A 27,267-nucleotide genomic window follows, 5' to 3' on the forward strand; every position below is an offset into this window, starting at 1 on the left:
GTTTGCCTTTATAGGGTAGCTTCTCATAGGTCCTGGGAAGGTTTAAAATCATTTTTGGGAAGGTACCACCATCCTTTCAAGAAAAATCCCCCCCCCCCCAAATTTTTTCTAAAAAGACAGATCCTGTTACTATATATAAAAAAAGACATTTTTATTTTTAGATGTCTGGTCTAATTCAGAGAGAGAGGGGACAATGGGCTGTTTATAACACTAGTCCAAAAAGTCCTATAGAAAACATTTTCTTATTTGTTAGCATATCAACTTTTGGGACTTTACTAAATTTTAATTGGTTGGATAATTAAGTTGAACATTTCAACCATTAATCTTACGCAACAGTATGGGTAATTTTATGTATCATCATTAGGAATGTACATTAATTTGTCTTATCCCTTTAGATCCCTGATTTAATATGAATTTTAATATTTGTTTGTGTATGTATGTAAATTATAAAGCGGGACATTTTGTAAATGTTAAAAATTGAAAGATTCTTTTTAACAAAAGTTGTCCCAAATATAGGTATTATAAGAATGTTAATATTTGTTTGTGTATAACTAGATTATAAATTCTCCCTGTTGCTCTCACAGATCCAGCAGGAATACTTCTCCTTCCAGAACATATGCCAGGTACTGATTTGAAACCGACTAATATCCGCCGGATTAGAATCTGTACTCAGCCATACTGTCCGCATAATGTCCGCGGAAAGCTGTCTATAATACGATCACAGATCTAGCAGGAATGCTTCTCCTTCCAGAACATATGCCAGGTATTGATTTGAAACCGATTAATATCCGCTGGATTAGAACCTGTTCTTAACAATGCTATCTGCATAATTTCCGCGGAAAGCTGTCTATAATACGATCAGAGATCTAATAGGAATTCCTCTCCTTCCAGAGCATAAGCCAGGTACTGATTAGAAACCAATTATTATCCGCTGGATTAGAACCTGTTCTCAGCAATGCTATCCGCATAATGTCACCGGAAAGCTGTCTATAAAGCGCAGCAAGAGAAAATTTCAGGAAAGCATGCTTAGTTATAGCAGGAGTACAAAAAAGCTTCAAAGGACTCCGATCACAATGCTACAAATATAAAATATGCCTAAAATTGAACAGAGAACAATAGTTTCAGGTTAAATTTTGTTTTTGTTGCAGTCAGTCGTAAATGGATAAAGTCACTCCAAAAAAAGACATGTGACGTCATAAAAATGGGTGATTGTCCATCTCTTTTTTAGGGGGTTTCTTTCCCACATCTCCTCTCATCTCCCTCATTTTTATGACGTTACATCGAGCGACTTTCCCGATTTACGGTCAGTCCTTTAAAAGGCAATTTCACCAAACCGATAATACCCAAGTTTTTTTTCTATTATAGTCATAATGCTGATCAATATGGCTGTTCCAGTCATCTTCAGAGACATGCAGAGGAACAATCAGGATGTTCTTGCCATCATTGCTCAAGGTTAGGTTAGATAGATAGATAGATAGATAGATAGATAGATAGATAGATAGATAGATAGATAGATAGATAGATAGATAGATAGATAGATAGATAGATAGATAGATAGATAGATAGATAGATAGATAGATAGATAGATAGATAGATAGATAGATAGATAGATAGATAGATAGATAGATAGATAGATAGATAGATAGATAGATAGATAGATAGATAGATAGATAGATAGATAGATAGATAGATAGATAGATAGATAGATAGATAGATAGATAGATAGATAGATAGATAGATAGATAGATAGATAGATAGATAGATAGATAGATAGATAGATAGATAGATAGATAGATAGATAGATAGATAGATAGATAGATAGATAGATAGATAGATAGATAGATAGATAGATGTTCTTGCCACCATTACTCAAGGTTAGATTCTTGACTTTGCTTTTAATTACCTTATTAGGGGCAATAAATATCATTTTTCAGCTCATATATCAATAAAACTTGGACAAAGTAGCCTCGGACAAAGTAGCCTCGGACAAAGTAGCCTCTGGACAAAGTAGCCATTTGGACAAAGTAGCCTCGGGACATTTACTTAAGAAAAGTAGTCTCCTAAGGAAAATACATAGGTGGTTTAGAATTTCGTGGATTTTACAAAAATTGGATGGTAGATTTTTACAATTTTTAATATTGTTTTTACAATTTTAAATATTGTATTTTCAAAATTTTTAATATTGTTTTACAATGTTTAGGTTAGGTTAGGTTAGGTTATAGGCTATTTATATAGTCAACCCAATCAATTATTCATTTGTGTCACACCCGACGAATCGTAATCTGTCCTACTTTTGATTCCTGTGACGTCATAAGAATAAGGGATTATCCATCTCTTTTTAAGGGGTTTTCTTTTCCACTTCCCCTCTCATCTCACTCATTTTTATGACGTCAAAGGAATCAAAAGTATGACAGAGTGGGATTCTGTCGTCACACCCCACCCCAAGGCTTATTGGGTTAGGAAAAAACGTGGAAACGGTTTTCACAGGATGTACTGGGACCTTATAGTGAATTAAGAACATTTTTTCCCTAAATTGAACTTTTATAGCTCACCATAGTTGAAAATATTTAAATTACTTTTGGTGATCAAATTTTACTTTTATTTTTAGAGTACCAACACCCTGCCTCCTTTATTGCCTTTTTTGTCTTTCATGTTTATCATGCAAATTTGTTCACATTACTGTAGTAGAATAGATACTTGAGCTTTCTTAAAAGGTCTCTAACATTTTTCTAGCTCTAATACTTTTTTATATATCTTATTTCAAAGTATTGCTATGAAATCATATTTTACACAGTAAAAAGGTGAAACATAAAATTAAATATTTTAGAGAAAATAAATCTTTCTAATATTGCTCCAAATTGATTAAATTAAAAGGTTAAATATCTACTTTCAATGGACAATCCAAATACATACTTTTTAAAAGCGAAGCTTTTCTATACTTAGGGCCGGTCCGTCCGTACGTCCGTCCGTAACGGATAGCTTTTTACTTTGTTAATTTCGGCATGTCAGAATTGTTCTATCCATTTCAAACTTTGCATGGTGATTCCTTTAGTAGTTAGGTACGATTTAGAAAGCGTAGCAAATCTATAATCATTACCAGAATGTCCGTTCTTCCATTTTAAACATGTTGATTTTCTACTTTTTAACAACCAATTTCCGATTAATCTGATTTTTGGTATACTGATTCCTAGGACAACAAAGTACAATATTATAAGCGAAGCAACTCTATAATCAAGTCCTAAAAATGTAAGTATGTCCATAAATATTATTCTGTATCAAGCAGTTTTTCAACAAATTTACTTACAATTTTGCTTCGACTCTTATACATTTATATTCTGATCATTCCGTTCTGACACTATACAAGTGTTAATGCCCGTTTGTCCTACTGTTTCAGTGCTTCGTTTTTATGGATGTTGTCATCCTTGTTAAGACTATATAGGAGTTTTATGATTTTTAGTGTCTCGCCTTTTGCGCCTACTGCACCTGGCAGGAATTAGTGCCAACCTGCCCACCAATTTTAGGTCTCATGGTTTTCCTAGAATTTTCATTTACGCCACTACGCCAGTAGGTTTCATGGTTTTCCTTAAATAATTGTTGACCTTATAGGCCTGAAATTAGTTTTAAACTTTATTTTTTAGTGTCTCGCCACCTGCGCCTTCTGCACCTGGCAGGAACTGGTGTCAACCTGCCCATCAACCTTACCATCATTATTATTCAAGTGTTCCAGGTATGTTAAAGTAACAGGAACTCTGTCTGTCTGTCTGTTTGTTTGTTTGTCTGTCTGTTTGTCTGCCTGTTTGTCTGTCTGTTTGTCTGTCTGTCTGTTTGTCTGTCTGTCTGTTTGTCTGTCTGTTTGTCTGTCTCTTTGTCTGTCTGTTTGTCTGTCTGTTTGTCTGTCTGTCTGTCTGTTTGTCTGTCTGTTTGTCTGTCTGTTTGTCTGTCTGTTTGTCTGTCTGTTTGTCTGTCTGTTTGTCTGTCTGTTTGTCTGTCTATCTGTCTGTCTGTCTGTCTGTCTGTCTGTTTGTCTGTCTGTCTGTCTGTTTGTCTGTCTGTCTGTTTGTCTGTCTGTTTGTCTGTCTGTTTGTCTGTCTGTTTGTCTGTCTGTCTGTCTGTTTGTCTGTCTGTTTGTCTGTCTGTTTGTCTGTCTGTTTGTCTGTCTGTTTGTCTGTCTGTTTGTCTGTCTGTTTGTCTGTCTGTTTGTCTGTCTGTTTGTCTGTCTGTTTGTCTGTCTGTTTGTCTGTCTGTTTGTCTGTCTGTTTGTCTGTCTGTTTGTCTGTCTGTTTGTCTGGCTGTTTGTCTGTCTGTTTGTCTGTCTATCTGTCTGTCTGTCTGTCTGTCCGTCTGTCTGTCCGTCTGTTTGTCTGTCTGTTTGTCTATCATTTTGTGTGTTTGTACCAAAGTATATTGCTAACTACTCTCTGATATGTTACTGCTTTACAATGGAGCTTCTAATAGGTCTTATTTATCTTATCATCTGTATTATTCAAGTGTTCCAGGTATGATAAAGTAACAGGATGTATATCTGTCTGTGTATCTGTACCAAAGTGTCTTGCTAACCGCTGGACCAATATGATTCTCATTTACAGGTCCTTCACATAGGTCCTAAGAAGGTTTATAACCTTATCATTTTTATTATTCAAGTGTTCCAGGTATGATAATGACTCTAGGGGGCTTAGTGTCGCTTCGGGTTCTAGACCTTCCCATGCACCTTGTGTCATTTCACCCAATCAGACAACCAACCCTTTGTTTACACGATCTTTTGTCTGATAAGTTCAACTGTGCATTAGGGTGGGTTGATTTTGGACAATTTTATCTTTTCCGACAATTAGCGGATGCGCCATAGTCGCGGGTTATCATTATACTAAAGTAACAGGATGTTTGTTTGTCTATTTGTGTGTCTGTGTGTTTGTACCAAAGAATCTCACTAACAGCTTAACCGCTCGGGTTCTTCTTAACAGGGTAGCTTCTCATAGGTCCCGGGAAGGTTTATAACTTTTTTGGGGGAGGGAACTACCACCCTCCCAAGAGAAATCGCCCCTAGAAAAAGATTCCCCCCCCCCACAAAAAAAAAAACTTTCTTTAACTAAAAATTCTTTTTCTTTTTCTTTTCAAATCTTAGATACCTAATAAATTGGGTTATCAAATTTGACTCTCCCCTCATCAAGTGCCCCTAGAGGCCTCTGCTAGTAATACAAATATAACACTCTACAAATGTTAATGTTTGTTTGTCCTACGCTTTTAGAGCTTTGCTTTTATGGATGTTGTCATCCTTGTTTGTTGTAAAAGCAATGGTTTTATACTATCGCTTAACAACATTAAAACCGCGGTTGTGCGGTTGAATAAGAGGTTTATAGTCAGCTTTCCGCGGATATTATGCGGATAGTATTATTGAGAACCGGTTCTAATCCAGCGGATATTGTTAAGGAACGCCAACACTGTCACAGGCCTCCAGCAGGGCAGCATCTCCCTCCAGAACTAAACAGGATGACAGAATGGCAGGTCCAGGTAAAATAATGTTTCTTTCCCAGAGCTGGATCTTTAAATCATTTCAATGGTGCGCCAAATCGGGGTGCGCCGAATTTCAGCCAATTACAGTGCGGCATTTCGTAAAATGCTGTGCTTTCCTGTTGGAAAGTTGGCTCACCCCGATTTGGCGCACCATTGAAATGATTTAAAGATCCAGCTCAGTATACATTCAAAACTGATAAATACCTGGTGGATAAGAACTGGTTCTAAGCCATGCTTAAAAATCATGTATCATGCCTTAGGCATTTCAGGGCTAAAAAACTGGTTTTAATCTTACAGTTTCATGTTTAAATTTGCAAAAAAAATTAGGCTGTTTATTACACACACCCCACCCGAAGGCGTGTTAGGTTAGAAAAAACCCCCCGCAGAAACGGTTTACACAGGATGTACTGGGACCTTATGGTGAGTTCAGAACATGCTTTCCCTAAATTGAGTTAGTACCTTCCCATAGTAGAAAATTTTAAAATTACTTTTGGTGATCAAATTTAACTTTTATTTTTAGACTACCCTCACCTAACCTGCTTTATTGTCTTATTTTGTCTTTCATGTTTGTCATACAAATTCGCTCATATTACAGTTGAAATGACAGATGTTAGAGCTTTTTAAAAAGGTCTCTAACATTTTTCTAGCTCTAATACTTTTTGAGATATCTTATTTCAAAATATTGCTTTAAAATCCTCTTTTACACAGCAAAAAGTTGAAATATAAAATTAGTCATTTTAGAGAAAATTACAAGTATCTTCATGTAAATCTCTCTAATATTGCTCCAAATTGACCAAATTGGACAGCTAAGGTGCCTAAACCTATCTACATTCAATGGACAATCCAAATACACACTTTTTGAGACTTTTTAAGCGAAAATTAGCATGCTGTAGTGATTTTTAAAATTGCTAAAGGAAAAAATGTTTCCTGTTTTTTTTAAAACAAATTGAAGTTTAATCGACTTAAGCAAGTATTTTAAGGTAAGTTATGGTGTATAAAGTTGTCACTTTGTAATTAGAAAGCCAAAAAAACACAATCATATGATATTTGAACTAATAGAAACATATCGTCCAAAAAATAGACATAAACATTGAAAATGAACCAAAAATTGGTAAGAATTTTAAGCATTTCCAAGCAGTTTACAAATGTAATCTACTATTCTAGTAATTTTATCTAAGAAAAGTTGATTGGCCTTTTAAATTTTTTAAACCTTATGAAAAAAATTTAGTTTTGCCACCTTAACTAAGAAAACAAAGTAATTATAAGACTTTCATGGATGATCTCACATATAATAAAAGAAAAAAATGTATTCTTAGGCCACATTTTTTTTGTTAATATACACTATTAGATACTCTAAACTAGTACTGAGATTTCTAAAAGTAATAAATAATAATTAATTTAGAGTTTCTTGTACCTTAAACACCTATTAAATTATTAAAAATGCCTTCAAAGTGTTTTTTTTATAAAAAATTAAATCACATTTGTTTCTTTGATATTACATTTTAGGCTTCTCCTGGTGACTTATAAAGTCTCAAAAAGTGTGGATTTGGATTGTCCATTGAATGAAGATAGGTTTAGGCGCCTTAGCTGTCCAATTTGGTCAATTTGGAGCAAAATTAGAGAGATTTATATGAAGATACATGTAATTTACTCTAAAATAACTAATTTTATATTTCAACTTTTTGCTGTGTAAAAGATGATTATACAGCAATACTTTGAAATAAGATATCTCAAAAAGTATTAGAGCTAGAAAAATGTTAGAGACCTTTTTAGAAAGCTCCAATATCTGACATTTCAACTGTAATGTGAGTGAATTTTTATGATAAACATGAAAGACAAAATAAGATAATAAAGGAGGTTAGGTGAAGGTAGTCAAAAAATAAAAGTAAAATTTGATCACCAAAAGTAATTTTAAAATTTTCTACTATGGGAAGGTACTAACTCAATTTAGGGAAAGCATGTTCTAGATTCACCATAAGGTCCCAGTACATCCTGTGTAAACCGTTTCTGCGGGGGGTTTTTTCTAACCTAACACGCCTTTGGGTGGGGTGTGTACACTAGTCTCAAAAGTTTTATAATAATGTGTTCTTATTTGTTATCTTGACAAGTTTGGGTACTTTTATTGAAGTTTGATTGGTTGGTTCAATAATTTGAGTGCCTAAACGTTTTAACCACTGCTTGTAATCTATAGAAGTAGTTATTTAGCATCATTAGGGATATACATCAATTTATCGGCCATTGTCTTATGTCTTTACTCTTTAGATCCTTGCTTTACTTATAAATATATTATTACTTGGATGTTGCGCCAGATTTTCGAGAAAGACTAAACTACATAACTATTGCGTCACTTTTGAGGAAGACGATTCCCTTTTCTCCCATCTCTTTTGAAGAGATTTTCTTCACCCCTTCCCTTTTTCTTCAAGAAATGTATATGACATCAAAGTGACACAAAAGTTATGTAGGTACTTGCTTACATGTGGTAGACTGGAGCACCGAAAACCCCCCCCCCCCCGCTTAGTTTTGACAAAAATAAAAAATAAGGGGGGGGGGGTAGTTTTTTAATGTCTGGAAAACGGCAAGGAGGAAAAAAGCACAGCAAGGCAAAGACTTAACCCCCCCCCCCCCTTTAATTTTGAAGAAAATCAAAAATAAGGGGGGGGTAGTTTTTTCACTGTACAACACGCCAGAAAGTTCAGTGAGGTAAATCAAGTAAATCCAGTATGCCAGAGGGGAAACCTTATTACAGGGATATTCATGTTTTGGGGCATAATTTCCTTATTTATTGACTGATTTTAGTGATTGATGTATCCCTGAACAGGTAGTCTTAAGGAGAATATATCAGAAGTGTTTTCATGGGGACTGTCCCCATGATTTTCTTTGATTTTCTTCAAAATTAAGGGGGGGGGGGTTAAGTCTTTGCCTTGCTGTGCTTTTTCCCTCCTTGCCGTTTTCCAGACATTAAAAAACTACCCCCCCCTTATTTTTGATTTTTGTCAAAACTAAGCGGGGGGGGGGGGGGGTTTCGGTGCTCCGGTCTTCACATGTAAGCAAGCACCGTTATGTAGTTTAGTCTTTCTCCAGATTTTTATATACTCGCATCTGTCTAAAATAACGTTAGACCTCAATCCGCCCCCTTTACCTTCTTCCCCTCCCCTTTTACTGGAAGAACAAACTGACCAATAAAAGAGGTCCATATTACCCAACTAAATTTTCAACAAATTTTCCCCTGTCAATATATCCATGTAGATCCTTAATCCTTATAAAAGAAGTAACAGGATGTCCGTCTGTCTGTCTGTCTGTCTGTCTGTCTGTCTGTATGTGTGTTTGTGTGCATGTTTATACCGAAGGATCTCGCTAACCGCTGAATCGATCTGGTACTCCTTCTTAGGTCTTGAAAAGGTTTATAACTATTTTGGGGAACGGTACCACCACCCTCCCATGAGAAATCGCCCCTAGCTAAAAAAAATTTTCTACTTTTTCTTTTTAAATGTAAAATAAGAATTTGATTATCAAATTTAACTCCCCCCTCCTCAAGTGCCCCTAGAGGCCTCTAGGGGGCATATCCTTAATAGTTATTTATAGTATTTAATGCGAGAAAGTATAAATTACTATATTTATTTTGAATACAGGAATAATTTTACTAATGTCTCATGTAATATACCCTCTCGGGTTCCAGGACAAACGCAGGAGTGTTAAAATATTAATTTGATTAAGTATTTCGATAGAGATTAGGTTAGGTTAAGATATGAATGTACAAATAAGCCCCCCGCAGGGGTTAGGCATTTAAAAACCTAAAAGAAGGTCTAAAATAGGTTAAATTAGGTTAAGTGTCCACTCCTGCGTTTGTCATAGGACCCATTCTCGTATTCATTCGAAACTGGTGGATTAGAACCGGTTCTCATTAATGGGAAAAAAAAACTATGTCTAGCATTGTATTATATCCAGCTTTCTACGAATATGAAAATGTACAATCATCAGATTAAAACCAGTTGTTTTATCTTGTGCCTTTGGCGTCTCGTGGCTTAAAAAACTGTTTTTTATCTTATAATTGTACATTTTATATCCGCGGAAAGCTGTTTATAATACGTTGCGAGAAATAAATATTCCAAAATAACTATATCCATTAATTAGGTGAAGTGTCAAGAAAACTTGGCAAGGATCCACGAAGCAGAACTCCATCAGAAGTCAGCTCAGCAGGTAATCAATATCTGCTGGATTAGAACCAGTTCTCAGTCATACTATCCGCATAGTATCCGCGGAAAGCTGTCTATAATATTAATAAATAAATATAATAAAACTCTAATCTAATATCTAAAGGGATAAGACAATGGCAGATAAATTTATGTACATACCCAATGATAATACATAAAATTACCCCTTCAGTAAATACAATTAGTGGTTGAAACATTTGAACACTTAACTTCACTGAAGTCCCTAAAGCTGTTAAGCCAATGAATAAGAAAACGTCATTGTAAACCTTTTGGGACTACAAAACCGATTAATATTTGCTGGATTAGAACCGGTTCTCAGCCATACTTAAAAATTATGTATTGACTTCAGGACCGTCAGTGTCAGTAAGAGCATCACGCGCATCAAGTAGAGCGGCCTCACCACCTCAACATTCATCCGCAGCAAGCTCTACATCCGATAGGAATAATATTCAATTTAAAGAATCTGTATGCCTTTGGGTGGTTTTAGGCTATTTTACCAAGGCTAAATTAAGAAAAGTTTCTTAAATCTTAAGCTTTAGGCAAAAAAAACCTTACTACTTTATATTATAACTAGCGGCTACGCCCCTTGAGGCCTCTAGTGGCACTTTAAATGTTTTTGTTTGTTAAAGTTAATTTTTTATGTACGATACCACTTTTTTTGACGTTGAAGTCTCCCAGATTTTAAGAAAATTTTCAATTTTTTGTCATTTCTTTTGGGAGTGTGGTAGTACCCTCCCCCAAAATAGTTAAAAACCTTCCCAGGACATATGAGAATCTACCCTGTTAAGGAGAACCCGATCGGTTCAGCGGTTAGCGAGATCCTTCGGTACACACAGACAGACAGACAAACATCCTGTTACTTTAGTATAAGGACTAGCGGCTTCGCCCCTAGCCTCTAGGGGCTTTTCCCCAAAAGGTTTAATTAAACCAATTTTTCCTATTTTAGATTTAAAAGAAATTTTTTTTTTTTAAATTGGGGAGGTCTAGTCGACCCCACTATTTAAATTTTTTTTGGGGGGGGGATTTTTCATTTTTGGGGGGGTTGGGGGTGTCTCACCACCCAAAAAAATAGTTATAAACCTTCCAGGGACCTATGAGAAGCTACCCTGTAAAGGAGAACCCGATCGGTTCAGCGGTTAGCGAGATCCTTCGCTACAAACAAACAGACAGACAGACAAACAAACAAACAAACAGACAGACATCGTTCTACTTTGTATCATAGATTAAACAAAAATATTATAGAGTGGATACGTTATTTTTTATATATTTTATGCAAGGATCTAAAGGGATAAGATAAAGGCCGATAAATTTGCTGTACATCCCCAGTGATAATACACAAAAATACCCCTTCAGTAGATTATAAATATTGGTTAAAACACTCAGCTTAATGAGCCAACCAATCAAAATGCAATTCCCCAAAGTTGTGAAGCCAACTAATAAGAAAACGTTATTATAAAACTTTGGGGACTAGTGTTATAAACAGCCCACTTTCCCTAAAGGGCAAATTGCCTTTCAATGAAAATGATATGTCCTTAAAAGGAGCATGTCATTGTATAGATTATAAATAAAAGAAATTGACACATTTCAATGTATTAGTCCGTTTATGGCAAAAAAGATGCACAAATTGTCAACATAATGATGTCTGCCAGCTCTACATCCGGCAGGAAAATTTTGTTAATTTATGGGGATCTAAAGAGATAAGACAATGGCTGATAGTGGTTGAAATGTCTTGATTTCAAAGCCATACAGATATAAGTTGTTAATCAATTGTAACTAAAAGCTTAGTTCAAATTAACAACACACTGTTTCTTACAATCAGATAGACAGACAGACATTTTGCCATATTTCTCGACTTATTCATTTATTAGTCAATTTTCTAGTATGTCTTCGATAATGATTAATATTTAGTAGATAAGAACCAGTACTGAAAAAACATGTATAGCATTGTATTGCAGACAATTTTCCACGAATATTAAAATAAAATTCCTAATATTAATGTCAGTTTTGTTAGCTGGGCCTTCAGCACCTTTGGGGGCTTACAAACCTAGTTTTAATCATATAATTTTTTATTTTAATATCCGTGGAAAGCAATCTATAATATGATGCAATAAATGACTACTAGGTTTATGCTTTTTAAAAGCGAAGCTTTTCTATAATTAGGGTCGGTCCGTCCGTCCGTCCGTCCGTCCGTCACTCCGTACGTCCGTCCGTCACGGATAGCTTTTTTTCGTTAATTTAGGCATGTTAGAATTGTCCTATCGATTTCAAACTTTGCATGGTGATTCCTGCAGTAGTTAGATACGATTTAGAAAGCGTAGCAACTTTATAATCATTACCAAAATGTCCGTACGTCCATTTTAAACATGTTGATTTTTTTACTTTTTTAACAACAAATTTTTATATGATCTAATTATCCGATTGATCTGATGTTTTGTATACTGATTCCTGGAACAACAAAGTACAATATTATAAGCGAAGCAACTCTATAAATAAGTCCTAAAAATGTAAGTATGTCCATAAACATCATTCTGTATCAAGCAGTTTTTCAACAAATTTACTTACAATTTTGCATCGACTCTTATACATTTATATTCTGATTATTCAGTTCTGACACTATAGAAGTGTTAATGTCCGTTTGTCCTACCGTTTCAGTGCTTCGCTTTTATGGATGTTGTCATCCTTGTTTTAATGAAAATATAGAATATTAAACTGTTGTACAGATATGAAAACATTGTTCAAGTAGTGTCTCCACAGAAACATGGTAAGCTCTTATCATTAACTCAGGCATGTTAGAATCGTCCTATTGGTCCTGGGACAAATGCAGGAGTCCCAAACGTCGGAGTGGACAAACGCAGGAGTGGACACTTAAACTAACCTAACCTTTTTTAGACCAACTTATAGGTTTTTTAAATGCATAACTCCTGCAGGGGGCTTATTTGTACATTCATTTCTTAACCTAACCTAATCTCTATAGAAATACTCAAATAAATTGATATTTTAACACTCCTGCCTTTGTCCACCCCGATGTATGGGACTCCTGCGTTTGTCCTGGAACCGTCCTATTGATTTCAAACTTGAAATAAGGATTCCTGTAGCAGTTAGAAAGCAAAGCAACTCTACAATCATTACCAGAAAGTCTACATGTTTATTCTGAACAAGATGGTTTTGAGATATTCAATAGGTATGGTCCTAATTAGGGTTGCGCCGGATATCCGGTCTGTCCGGATATCCGGTCATTTTCAATATCCGGCCAGATACCGGATATTAAAACTATTCGGTTACATGATATCCGGCTGATTTTTTACGCCGGATATCCGGTAATTTGTCGGATATCGAACGTTGGCAAGATATCCGGCCGGAACCGGATATCCGGCATTATAAATCAGCCGGATATCCGGTATCCGGCCAAAAATGTATCCGGCCCAACCCTAGTCCTAACCCCTTGAGTTTTGGAAAATGAATTCCTTGGATCATTGGGAATTATGTTTTAATTATGTTATAACCTGTTATAAAGTCCTAAAATGTAAGTATGTCTACAGTAAGCATCATCATGTCTATCTCTTATCTATTTATAAGCTTAGTAACTGGCATTTCTGTCAGGAATTATAAGTGAAAAGACAATGGATAATAATTGATCCCCAATGATGATAAACAAAACTATATGTTAACATGGTTATAAAACTTTTGGTGCCAGTGAAATTTACATTCCAAATTTCAAGGGAAGGAGGGGACATTGGGCTGTTTATTATACTATTTCTCAATGTTATAAATATGATAATGTTTTCGTATTTGTTGGCTTAACAACTTTGGGGACTTTTATTGAATTTTGATTGGTTCGTTAACTTGAGTGTCCACAAGTTTCAACCACTAATTGTAATCTACAGAAGTGGTAATTTTGTGGATCGTCACAATCTTTCAATCTATGCCAATTTTCCCTCCCTTCTTGATATCTATCTATATCTAGGTGTTCAAGTCTCAGGGGGTGGACCATGTCTGATGTATGTGAGAGAAACATTTCAAATAGTTGGATCTAACCAGGAACATACACCCCCAGGTTGTTGAGGTAGATTTTGTAAAGATAAGCTAAATTGGGAATCGTCCCTTTCATGGCAATGCCCCTTAAGGGGCGATTCGCCATATTTTTTAAATAGCTTTTTATGGTTATTTTAGGTTAGCTTAGGTGATTGCCCTGCAGGGTTATTAAATAGGGAAAAAAGCTGCTTTGAAGATACTCAGAATTGCCCCTTAAGAGGCGTTGCCTCAAAAGGGACTATACCCATTAGATTTTGTTAGAATTAGGAATTAGGAAGAATTTTTGAGGATTATGAAGAATTTTTGAGAAAAAGCTAGATTTGAATTGAATCGGGATAAAATTTGTGACAATTAGGAAGAATTTGTGAGAATCAGGAAGAATTTGTGAGAATAAAGAAGAATTTGTAAGAATAAGGAAGAATTTGTGGGAAATAAGGAATATTTTGTGAGGATAAGCTAGATTTTGTTAGAATTAGGAAGAATGTGTGTGAATAAGAAAGAATTTGTGAGCATAAGCAAGAATTTGTGAGAATAAGGAAGAATTTGTTAGAACATGGAAGAATTTGTGAGAATATAGAAGAATTTGTGAGAATAAGGAAGAATTTGTAAGAATAAGAAAGTATTTGTGAGATTAAGTAAGAATTTGTGTGATTAAGCAAGAATTTGTGAGAATAAGGAAGAATTTGTGAGAAAAAGAAAGAATTTGTGGGAATTAGGAAGAATTTGTGAGAATAATTACAACTTAATAATTAATATTTTTTAATACATAAACCTGCAGCAAGTAAATTATATATTGAATGCTCATTGGTTTAGGGGAATCATTAATATAAAAAATAATCAGTATATCTTCAATAGCAGTAGATAAAAAACATAATTAGAAAATGACAAAATGACTGGTTGGCGGATGTATAGCTCTGCCACTATAATGAAACAGTACAGGCTTATCACTCTAATCTGAATTGTGTATGTATGATGATCAGATTGTTACAGAAGGACAAATATCTCCATATGACATCATCAGGTACAATGAGAAGCTTGACAAAAAAATTTAAAAATGAGCCGTGTGACGTCATAAAAGGAGAGCTGAGAGGAGAAAAGCTGTCACAAAGCTAATTTTTTCGGACACTTTGTCAAGCTTCGTAGGATAAACTTTGTTTATTAGTAAGTCTTCATGAATCCATCTCCCCAGTATGGCTTAGAAACTGATTAATATGCAGTGGATGAAAACCGGTTCTTAGCCACACTAAAAAAACATTTTTCATATTGTATTATATCCAGTTTTCTATGAATATAAGATTGTACAATCAGCATCTCATGCCTTCAGCCTTCAATAATACTGGTTTCAATCTTATAATTTTATGTCCGCGGATCACTGTTTATAATACGATGCGATAAATAACTATTCTTATTTGTAATATTATTTCAAAACAAAAGACGACATTTTACGTTTAATAATTGAATGCGGCAATCACCTACCATTACTACATTTACAATCAGCTGATATTTGTTTACATTTTAGTATTGTCATCTGACTTTCAATATAAACATACTTTAGATCCTTGTCTGGAAGGTCAATGCCACACTCACTAGGACACTCCATCAACACCTCTCCCCAAAGAGAAGGCTCTGATGTTGGTGACACCAAGAAGACCAATAGTAATACCCAGGCAAAGATAAAAGTTCTCAAAAAGTTTGTTTTCTGGATAATAATTATAATAAAGTAAGAGGGTATCTGTTTAAAAATGGTTCATATTGACACACTAGAATTGAAAGAAGGTGTATCAACTTTTTTTTTATAGCTAGCCGGTTCTTTTAGTAAGTAGTAGATGTAAAATTTTTCATAGAATTCAGATATGCAATCGGTTTATTTGTAGACCTCTTATTTTTTAAGTAATTTAAGTTTTAAAAAAAAAAATTAAGTCGATTTTAAGGTACTAAAATGCAACAAAAAAAAGGAAGAAAATGGCCATTATGAACAAAAATAGTAAGATCTTTAATTTGACACCTTACTTTTTCAATTCTGTCAGGTAATTATTGAAAAAATAAATTTTTTTAAACCCACGAGAATAAAAACTTTGAACTTATTTTTTTCATTCTCCAGGCATAAGAAATAGGCATTATATATACTGTTAGAATGAGAAAAGTATTACAAATCCATTCTAAGCAAAATTGAAATAAAAAGTTTACAATATAGTATATAAACTACAATAAAAGGAATTATATGAAAATATCATATTATATTATACAGGCACCGTCTTAATTCTTGAATTGAGTATAAAAATGGGAAGGGGGTAAAGAGGGGGTAAAGAGGGGGTAAAAAAGGGAAGACAAAAGTGTTGCCTGAACAAAAAATATAATTGGCCATTTGTTTATTTTTTTACTTTTTTTCAATTTTGCTTACAATGGATTCGTTATATTTTTCTGATTCTAAAGGTATATATTAACCCATATTTTTTTACCTGTGAAATGATGAAATTAAGTTCAAAGTTTTTATTCTTGTGGGTTTAAAAAAATCTATTTTTCAATAATTACCTGACAAAATTCAAAAAGTAAGGTGTCAAATTAAAGATCTTACTATTTTTGTACATAATGGACATCTTCTTCCTTTTTTTTGTAGCGTTTTAGTACCTTAAAATCGACTTAATCTTTTTTTTTTAAACTTAAATTACTTAAAAAATAAGAGGTCTACAAAAAAACCGATTGCATATCTGAATTCTATGAAAAATTTTACATCTACTACTTACTAAAAGAACCGGCTAGCTATAAAAAAAAAAGTTGTTACACCTTCTTTTGTGAAAAACTTAAAAATTGAGATCACACAAAAGCTTGAAAAACAGGTCTTTTTGCAGATTTAAAAAAGAATTTGCAGTGCTTGTGTGGTCGCACTTTTTGCTTTACAGAAAAAATATTTTGCATGGGATATTTTTTGCATAAATCAACCATATTTTGCCTGGGGGCAAAAATAAACAAAATTTTTCCAGGGCGGGACGATTTACTATGTATGTCTGTCTGTGTGTACTAAAGGATCTCGCTAATCGCTGAACTGTTATGGTTATCTGTTAAACTGTTGCTTTTTATAGGTCCTGGGAAGGTTCATAACTATTTTGGGGGAGGGTACCACCACCCTTCCAATAGAAATCGCCCATAGAAAACTTTTGAAACTAAAATTAAAAATAGGGATGGTCGACCCTTCCCCCCATCCAACCTCAAGTCCTATAGGGGCGTAGCTTCTAATCCATAATATTACTACAGAACTCAGAAAAAGTGGTACCTACTGCTGCTATGTCTGACACATGACTCTAATAGTATGGGAAGGGGGAATAGCTTGGGTCACAAACATGCACAGTTAGAACTTCCAGACTAAGATCATGCAATCAAAGGTTTGCTCTTAAAGTATCTTTAATGAACATCTTATTTGTTTAAAAGGATCAGCAAAGTTTTGATGAAAAATCCGAAGTGAACTCAAAATTATCAACAGGCAAGTAAAATTTTGCATTTTATTCGAGACAGCGTAAAGTGGCACCAAAAAAATACAATAAAGTTGACCAATTAGAATCCAGTATACACTGTAATAGACCAATGGTAAAATTTATGCTGGCCTCTCAATGGTTATTTTATTGGTAAGACGTCATTTTTTTGGTGCCACTTTACGCTGTCTCATTTTTATCCGGAGCAATAGAAAGATTAGCATTAACATTATCGGATGCTTTAATTGGAAATTGGAGGATTTTTTTCACAATGTTTTTTTAGTTCGTAGATTTTTTCCCTGATGTATTTTCACTTATTTTCACCCACTTATTTTTTTATATGTTGGTTCCAGAGGGTTAGGGTACCATCGGTATATGCCCCACAGGGGTTAGGTATAGGAAGAAAAACTAATCCCCGTCTTATTTTAAGAAAAATTTAAAATATAAGGGGGGGGGGATAGTAGTTTTTCATTTGTTTGTTTATTACTTTAGTTTAGGGTAGGTTAGGTTATGTTAGATGCTTGTTGGTCCCGCAGGGTTAGGTCTATATCGTATATGCTCCACAGGGTTTAGGTATAGGAGAAAAAACTCATCCCACCCCCAGCCCTTTTTAGTTTTAAAAAAGGGGTTATGTTTTGGGAGAAAAAACTCACCCTACCCCCTTTTAGTTTTAAAAAAGGGGTTAGTTTTCGATTTGTTTGTTTATTACTTTAGTTCATGTTAGGTTAGGTTATATTAGATACTGCTTGGTCCCGCAGGGTTAGGTCTCTATCGTATATGCTCCACAGGGGTTATGTATTGGAGAAAAAACTTACCCCAGCACCTTTTAGTTTTAAAAAAGGGGTTAGTATTTGATTTGTTTGTTTATTACTTTAGTTCAGGTTAGGTTAGGTTATATTAGAAACTGGTTGGTCGCGCAGGGTTAGTTCTCCGTCGATTTATGCCCCGCAGGCTTTAGGTATAGGAGAAAAAACTCACCCCACCTCCTTTTAGTTTTAAAAAAGGGGTTAATGTTCGATTTGTTTGTTTATTACTTTAGGTCAGGTTGGGTTAGGTTATATTAGATACTGGTTGGTCCCGCAGGGTTAGGTCTCTATCGTATATGCTCCACAGGGGTTATGTATTGGAGAAAAAACTTACCCCAGCCCCTTTTATTTTTAAAAAAGGGGTTTGTTTTTGATTTGTTTATTTTGTCATTTCGGGTTAGGTTAGGTTATATTAGGTACTGGTTGTTCCCGCAGGGTTAGGTCTCCGTTGATTTATGCCCCGCAGGGGTTATGTTTTGGGAGAAAAAACTCACCCAACCCCCAGCCCCTTTTAGTTTTAATAAAGGTGGTTAGTTTTCGATTTGTTTATTACTACTTTAGTTCAGGTTAGGTTAGGTTATATTAGATACTGGTTGTTCCCGCAGGGTTAGTTCTCCGTCGGTATAGTTACAGGGAGAAAAATCTAATCTATCTACAAGGGGGATAAGACAATGACCGATAAATTGATGTACATTCAGGATGATGATACACAAAATTTCCCCAAAGCTATTGAGCCAACAAATAAGAAAATATTACTATAAAACTTTGGGGACTAGTGTAAAAAAACAGCCCATTGTCCCCTCTCTCTCTCGTAAAAGTATAAAAAACAAAGATGACAACATCCATAAAAGCGAAGCGCTGAAACGGTAGGACAGACGAACATTGTCTTGTAGAGTGTCAGAACTGAATATACAAAATATAAATATATTTTAAGTTTTGAAAAAATTATACGTACATTTGTTGGAAAACTTTTTAAGTACAGATTTAAGGTCATACTGACATTTTTAGGACTTGATTATAGAGATGCTTCGCTTATAATATTGTACCTTATTGTAATAGGAATCAGCACTCCAAAAATAAGATCAATCGGATGATTAATACATCACATTAAAAATTGTTGTTAAAAAAGTAAAAAAATCAACATGTTTAAAATGGACATACGGACATTCTGGTAACAATTGTAACAATAGGAATCATCATGCAATGTTTGAAGTTGATAGGACAATTCTAACATGCATAAATTAACGAAAAAAGCTATCCGTTACGTACGGACCGACCCTAATAATAGAAAAGCTTCGCTTTCAAAGATTGTTTTTATTTCTAAAGGTGATGGACAGATAGACAGACAGACTTCTCATGGAGTTGATATTCAACAACTAGGTGTGCATGTCAGAGCTTACACATAATCTGAGGTGGATTCTAAAAACCTTTTTGGCTCACTGCCTCACTAAAATTAATAAGGCTCGCTAAAAATATTTGTGAAAAATCATCCAAAATCGCATAAAAAATCTACAAAAATTATATAAAATTATAAAAGGGTTATTAAAATAAGAGTTTGTTTAATTTTTGTAGATTTTTAATGCGATTTTGGAGAATTTTTTTAGCGAGCCTCAATAATTTTAGTTTTTTTTTAAAGAATCCACCTCTGTTTTGAAACAGCGTATAGTGTCCAATAAAAAATGACGTCATACAATACAAATGACTAATGATAGGCCAGTATACAATCTACAATTTCAGTCTATTACAATGTATAGTGGCCTATCATTGGTCATTTGTATTGTATATACAAAACAGGTAAAACAGCGTATAGTGTCAAATTAAAATTGACATAATACAATACAAATGACCAATGATAGGCCAGTATACAATTCACCATTGGTCAATTACAATGTATACTGGCCTATCATTGGTCATTTGTATTGTATACAAAACAAGTGAAACAGCGTATACCGTCCAATAAAAATGACGTCATACAATACAAATGACCAATGATAGGCCAGTATATAATTCACCATTGGTCAATTACAATGTATACTGGCCTATCATTGGTCACAAGGGCGTCCAAGCTTTTTCATTTGGGGGGGATAATCTTTATATGATATAGGTAGGTAAGGACGTCCAAGCTTTTTTATTTAAAAAAAAAAATTTACTTCGAAATTCGTTTTGGGGGGGATTTATCACCCCTTTACACCCCCCCTTTGGACGTCCTTGTATTGTATGACGTCATATTTTATTAGACACTATAAGCTGTTCACCTATTTTTACTTTGTAGCGAAGCTACTCGACAATAAATATGTCTGTCAGTCCGTACTTAACACCCATTTGGAACCTAGTAATAGTGTCTAACTTTTTATCTTTGTGACGTAACAAAAATCGAAGGATGAGAGGGGAGGTGGGAAAGGAAACCCCTAAAAAAGAGATGGATTTTTGTTACGTCACAAAGATAAAAAGTTCGACAATTATTTTCCAGGTATCTAAAGGGATAGGAAAATAGCTGATAAATTGATGTACTCCTCAATGGTGATTCACAAAATTACTCCTTCTGTAGATTACATTTAGTGCTTTAAACGTTTGGACTTTGTACAAAATCAACCGACAAATCAAGAATGATTAAAATTCCCTAGGTCCCTTTAGTGGCAACGCCTCTTAAGGGGCGATTCGTCGTATTTACAAAATGGCTTTTGAAAGGTTAGGTTAGGTTATATTGGGTCAGGTTAAAGCCCCCCGCGAGTGCTAGAAATAAGAGAAAATCTACTGTGAAAATACGAAGATACTCCCCTTACGAGGCGTTGCCATGAAAGGGACTATACCCAAAAGATGTGAAAGCTTTGACACAACAATTTATTCATCAGACAACCAACCCTTGCCTCTCTCTACAGGTTTACATTTTTAATCGTATTCATTCGAAACCGATTAATCCGATTAATATCCAGTGGTTTAGAACTGGTTTCAACCATACGAAAAAACTATGTCTAGCAATAGTATTATATCCAGATTTCTTCTATAAAAATGTACAATCATAAGATTAAAACCAGTTTTTAATCTGGTTTTAATCTTATAATTGTACATTCTATATCCGCGGAAAGCTGTTTACAATACGATGCGAGAAATAACTATAATTCACTTTGTCTGTCCCTCTGCAGGGATCTAAAGGGATAAGACTGAGGCCAACAAATTAATGAACATCTTCAAAGATAATACACAAATTATCTCCTTCTTTAGATTAAAATTAGTGGTTGAAATGTTTGAATACTCAACTTAATGAATCAACCAATCAAAATTAAAGTCTCCAAACTTTTGGATCGGCCATTGTTTATCCCTTTAGATCCCTGGCTACAACTATCATAAATAGTCTGTCTGTCTGTCTGTCAATCCTTATATAAAAGTATCAGGATGTCTGTCTGTCTGTCTGTCAATCCTTATATAAAAGTATCAGGATGTCTGTCTGCGCTGTCAATCCTTATATAAAAGTATCAGGATGTCTGTCTGTATGAAAGTTTTAAAGTATTTTTAAAAGCAAAATTTTCTATAATTAGGGTCGGTTCATCATTCCATAACGGTCAGCTCTTTTTGTTTATCTAAGCATGTTAGAATTGTCCTTTCGATTTTAAACTTTGCATAATGATTCCTATAACAGAATAACGTTTTAGAAAGCGTAGCAAAAAGAACGTATCCCCATTTGAAACATGCTAATTTTTAACTTTTTTTACAACATTTTTGTAAGGTATGATTATTAAAATAGACATGTTATCCTATCGTTTTCAAACATTTTCATGGAATTAATGTATCCTTATCAAGTTCTGCCACTCTACAAGGGATATTGTTTGTTTGTCCTGCCTTTTAAATACGAGCTTTGCCCCTATGGATGGTGTCATCCTTGTTTTTTTTCCAAAGAAGGTGTATCAACTTTTTTTTATAGCTAGCCGGTTCTTTTAGTAAGTAGTAGATGTAAAATTTTTCATAGAATTCAGATATGCAATCGGTTTTTTTGTAGACCTCTTATTTTTTAAGTAATTTAAGTTTTTTAAAAAATTAATTAAGTCGGTTTTAAGGTACTAAAACGCAACAAAATAAAAGAAGAAAATGGCCAGTAAGAACAAAAATAGTAAGATCTTTAATTTGACACCTTACTTTTAAAATTCTGTGGAGTAATTATTGAAAAAATCTATTTTTTTAACCTCGGTTTAATAAAAACTTTAGACCTAAATATTTTCTCAAACAGACATAAAAAACATGGGTTCATATATACCTTTAGAATCAGAAAAATATTACGAATCCATTGTAAGCAAAATTGAAAAAAAGTAAAAAAATAAAAAAATAAACAAATGGCCAATTATATTTTTTGTTCAGGCAACACTATCGTCTTCCCTTTTTTACCCCCTCTTTACCCCCTCTTTACCCCCTTCCCATTTTTATACTCAATTCAAGAATTAAGACATTGCCTGTACAATATAATATGATATTTTCATATAATTCCTTTTATTGTAGTTTATATACTATATTGTAAACTTTTTTTTCAATTTTGCTTACAATGGATTCGTAATATTTTTCTGATTCTAAAGGTATATATGAACCCATATTTTTTTACTTGTGAAATAATAAAATTAAGTTCAAAGTTTTTATTCTCGTGGGTTTAAAAAAATTGATTTTTTCAATAATTACCTGACAGAATTGAAAAAGTAAGGTGTCAAATTAAAGATCTTACTATTTTTGTTCATAATGACCATTTTCTTTCTTTTTTTTGTTGCATTTTAGTACCTTAAAATTGACTTAATTTTTTTTTTTTTAAACTTAAATTACTTAAAAAATAAGAGGTCTACAAAAAAACCGATTGCATATCTGAATTCTATGAAAAATTTTACATTTACTACTTACTAAAAGAATTAGCTATAAAAAAAATAGTTGATACACCTTCTTTTTATTTTTATTTTTAGGTTCTTTGGACAAAGCAAGCATTCAATCTATCGAACATTTCTTAGCTTCTATAAGGTAAACTAGCGGCTTTACCCAAAGAGGTTTGATCAAAAAAATTTTCGTATTTTAGATCTAAAAGAAAAATTAAAAAAGAAAAATTTTCTTTTTTGGGGGGGGGGGAGGTGTAGTCGACCCCACTATTTTAATTTTAGTTTTAAAAAGAATTTTTTTTTGGGGGGGTTATCTTTCATTTTTTGGGGAGGTTGGGGGTGTCCCACCCCCCCAGAAAATAGTTAAAAACCTTCCCGGGACCAATGAGAAGCTACCCTGTTAAGGAGAACCCGATCCGTTCAGCGGTTAGCGAGATCCTTCGATACAAACACACAGACACACAAACAGACATCCTGTTACTTTATTATAAGGATAGATACATAGATAGATAGATTTTTAAAAATTAAGATTTTTTGTAATTTCAATATTTTTAAAAAAATCCTCCAAATTTTATTGAAAAAATCTGCGAATGCTAATATTATTGTCAGTATTTAAAAGATAGTTGTAACTAAAGATTGCTTTAATGCATGCACTTGCACATAATGTTTTACAATTAAACTTTTGTTATTCAGTCTATGTGGACTATAGATAAATAGATAGATGATAAGCTATGTAAGTTGGAAAGAAATTTAATGTGTATGATAGATTTGAAATCTGCATAAAATTTTAAGGATTTTTAAAAAAAATTGAATATTTAATTTTTTAATATAAATTCTTTATTAAAAGGCGGAAATACAATTTAAGTTAATTAATTTTGACCAATAGGATAGGTGGAATAAAAACTACCTGAGCTCTATTTGGTTGAATGATGTACGACACTAAAGCTTCTCCAATCAGAGCGCAGATTGTTTTCAATCCACCAATCAAAGATGTCAAAATTAATTAACTTAAATTGTATTTGCGCTTTTAGATAAAGAATTATACAAAAAACGAATTTCATAAAAAATTCTTAAAATTACACATTAAAATTCTTTCCAACTTATATAGCTTAATAGATAATCAAAAGCAGAAATTTTGACAAGATATTTTTATTTTTAGGAATTCCAAAGAAAGAAACATTGGTAAGAATTTTTTTGTTTCGGGGGGGGGGGGGTTCCTGGAGGGTATCAAATCTGAAAAAATGGGGATAATAGTAGGAGGGGAGGGGGTTTTCGATATTTAAATTAACAAGGATGACAACATCCATAAAAGCGAAGCTCTGAAACAGTATGACAGACGAACATTAATTCTTGTGAAGTGTCAGAACTGAATATACAAAATATAAATACATATGTTTTGACAAAATTATACGTAAATTTGTTGCGTAAATTCTTAAACACCGAATTCTGTTTATGGACATACTGACATTTTTAGGACTTGAATATAGAGATGCTTCGCTTATAATATTGTACCTTATTGTAATAGGAATCAGTTCTCCAAAAATCAGATCAATCGTATGATTATATCCCATAAAAAAATGTTAAAATGTTTAAAATGGACGTACGGACATTAAATTAACGATTATAGAGTTGATACGCTTTCTAAACGTACCTAACTACTACAACAATCATCGTGCAAATTCGATAGGACAATTCTAACTTGCCTAAATTAACGAAAAAAGCTATCTGTTACGGACGGACGGACGTACGGACGAACCGACCCTAATTATAGAAAAGCTTCGCTTTTAAAAATAAGGTGGGATTGTTTTTATTCTATGTGCCAAACCCCTTCAAGGGACCTTACCCCTATGGGGCTTATACCTACGGTTCCCCAACAATATAACTTTACCAAACCTGGCCTAAAATAAATTACAAAATCTACCCTCACCCCTTTTTTTCATTTTAAAAAAATAATCTGTGGCTTTATATAATTAGGATTGGTCTGTCCGTTCGTAATGGTCAGCTCATTTCTTTAATTTAGACATGTTATAATTGTCCTATCTATTTTAAACTTTGCATGCTGATTCCTATAACAGTTGGGTACAATGGAAAAAGCAAAGCAACTCTATAATCGTTACCAGAATGCCCGTACGTCCCCTTAAAACATGTTTATTTTTAATTATCCTATTCATCTGATTTATCTAATTCTGATTCCTATTACAACAAGATACAATATAACATGCGAAGCATCTCTATAATAAAGTTCTAAAAATAAAAATATTTCCTTAAACAGTATTTAAGATGTTTTGCAACAAATTTACCTACAATTTTGTTTTTACTTATACAAATTTATATTCTGCTTATTCAGTTCTGGACACCCTACAAGTGTTAACGCTCGTTTGTCCTTTTGTTTCAGAGCTAAGCTTTAATGGATGTTGTCTTCCTTGTTCTTTAAGTATTGCTGCACTTCTAATTAACAGGGATCTAAAGGGATAAGACACTGGCCGATAAATTTATGTAAAACCCCTATGAGTATACACAAAATTGTCCCTTTTGTAGATTAAAATTAGTGGTTGAAACGTTTAGACACTTCATTTAATGAACCAACCAATCAAAATTCAATGAAAGTCCCCAAGGTTGTTAAGCTGACGTATAAGAAAACGTTGTTATAAAACTTTGGGGACTAGTGTAATAAACATCCCAATGTCCCCTCCCTCCCTGTACCTAATATTCTTTGTTCAGGCAAGAATGATGAAATTGAGAACAGTTTCGAGCCACAGCAAGTTCTTGAGGTAAGGCCGCTTAATATCCGCTGGATTAGAACCGGTTCTCAGTCATACTATCCGCATAATATCCGCGGAAAGCTGTCTATAATACGATGCGATAAATAAAACATGTATCTAAAAGGATAAGATAATGGCAGTTTAATGTATGTACATCCACAATGATAATACACAAAATTACCCCATCTGTAGATTTCAATTAGTGGTTGAAGTGTTAAACTCATTAAATCATTTTCATATCATATAATAGACAGCTTTCCACAGATATTAAAATAAAGAATAATAAGATTAAAACCAGTTTTGTTAGCTCTGAAGGGCCGAAGGCCCGGTCTAACGAAGTTGGTTTTAATTGTATTACTTTTATTTTAATATTCTTAGAAAATTGTCTGTAATACAATGCTATAAATGATTTTTAAGTATGGCTGAGAACCGGTTCTAATCCAGCGGATAAAAAATCGGTTTCGAAGCCATACTGGAATAAAGATACTTTTAAACGGCGGCATTTTCTTCAGGAAGGCAGGGGACATTGGGCTGTTTGTTACACTAGTCCCAACAGTTTGATATCAAACTTTTTTTATTGGCTTAACAACTTTGGGGACTTTATTTAGTTGTGTGTCCAAACACTTCAACCACTATTAACCTTTTTTATTAGTTGGCTTAACAACTTTGGGGAATTTATCTAGTTGAGTGTCCAAACTTTTCAACCACTAATTACGTAGGATCTGGATGATTCTGGACGTGCCGAGTCTATAGTGAGTGGGACCAGCTTCAGTAGTGTCAGGAAAGTCACATTGGCCAAACCGATTAATATCCGCTGGATTAGAACTGGTTCTCAGGCATACTATCCGCATAATGTCCGCGGAAAGCTGTCTATAATATGATGTTATAAGGAATTATATAAAACTCAGGAATCTAAAGGGATAAGACAAGGGCTGCTGAATTGATGTACACTGTTAAATGAAATTTAAAACACTTTGGCAGCAACCATTGAATGTCGATTTTGGAATTGGAATGTGCTACCAAAATTATTTTTAAAAATATGTAAGATACAACTTCCCCTAAAAAATTGTATTTTCATGTTTACAAATCAATATCAATCTATATTTTAACCCCTAAAAGTTGAACACAGTAATAGTGTCTGACTGATTATGACGTAACAAAAAAAATTAGCCAATGAGAGGCCACTATAAATTTTACCATTGGTCAATAACGGCCTCTCATTGGCTAATATTTTTTTGTTACGTCATAATCAGTCAGACACTATTACTGTGTTCCTAAAAGTTGGGCCTCTTTCTTACCCTATTATCTCAGTTCTTATTAGAGCTAGAGGGCTAAAAGATTTTGTGCATGTTCCCTGTTAGATAAAGAATTTCCAACTTTAAGTGAGTCAAAGACATTTTTCGCTTTCTACACCCTTCAACCTTTGTTTTTATGTCTTTATTTTACTATTTTATACGGCTGTAATTTTCTTATTTTCGAAGCTAGAAAAATTGTTTTTTTTCAAAGAAAATGTTTATCTTTATGTATAAATATATTAACAAGGATGACAACATCCATAAAGCTCTGAAACGGTAGGACAAACGGAAATTAACACTTGTATAGTGTCAGAACTGAAAAAAGCAAAGCAAAATTGTAAA

General features: G+C 33.8%; 1 protein-coding gene across 6 annotated transcripts in view; it reads left to right on the forward strand.

Moving 5' to 3' along the window:
* The window catches only part of LOC145307199 (uncharacterized), a 184,246-nt gene that overhangs the window by 144,405 nt on the left and 12,574 nt on the right, over positions 1–27,267 (forward strand). For 4 of the 6 annotated variants that reach the window (XM_080149571.1, XM_080149575.1, XM_080149573.1 and 1 more), the window contains 17 exons: positions 554–623; positions 1,366–1,452; positions 3,639–3,727; positions 5,425–5,505; positions 9,640–9,705; positions 10,069–10,157; positions 12,438–12,480; positions 13,684–13,754; positions 14,729–14,772; positions 15,307–15,418; positions 17,178–17,229; positions 19,351–19,404; positions 20,877–20,903; positions 22,959–23,013; positions 24,028–24,050; positions 25,590–25,639; positions 26,350–26,409. In XM_080149571.1, coding sequence (XP_080005697.1) covers positions 554–623; positions 1,366–1,452; positions 3,639–3,727; positions 5,425–5,505; positions 9,640–9,705; positions 10,069–10,157; positions 12,438–12,480; positions 13,684–13,754; positions 14,729–14,772; positions 15,307–15,418; positions 17,178–17,229; positions 19,351–19,404; positions 20,877–20,903; positions 22,959–23,013; positions 24,028–24,050; positions 25,590–25,639; positions 26,350–26,409 — 1,073 coding nt within the window. The remainder of the gene's footprint in view (positions 1–553; positions 624–1,365; positions 1,453–3,638; positions 3,728–5,424; positions 5,506–9,639; positions 9,706–10,068; positions 10,158–12,437; positions 12,481–13,683; positions 13,755–14,728; positions 14,773–15,306; positions 15,419–17,177; positions 17,230–19,350; positions 19,405–20,876; positions 20,904–22,958; positions 23,014–24,027; positions 24,051–25,589; positions 25,640–26,349; positions 26,410–27,267) is intronic. The other 2 variants (XM_080149572.1, XM_080149576.1) reach the window with 2 other exon arrangements.

The sequence above is a fragment of the Acartia tonsa genome, chromosome 15 (genome assembly GCF_053477335.1).
Source record: "Acartia tonsa isolate MP-2025a chromosome 15, ASM5347733v1, whole genome shotgun sequence".
Classification (NCBI taxonomy): domain Eukaryota; kingdom Metazoa; phylum Arthropoda; class Copepoda; order Calanoida; family Acartiidae; genus Acartia; species Acartia tonsa.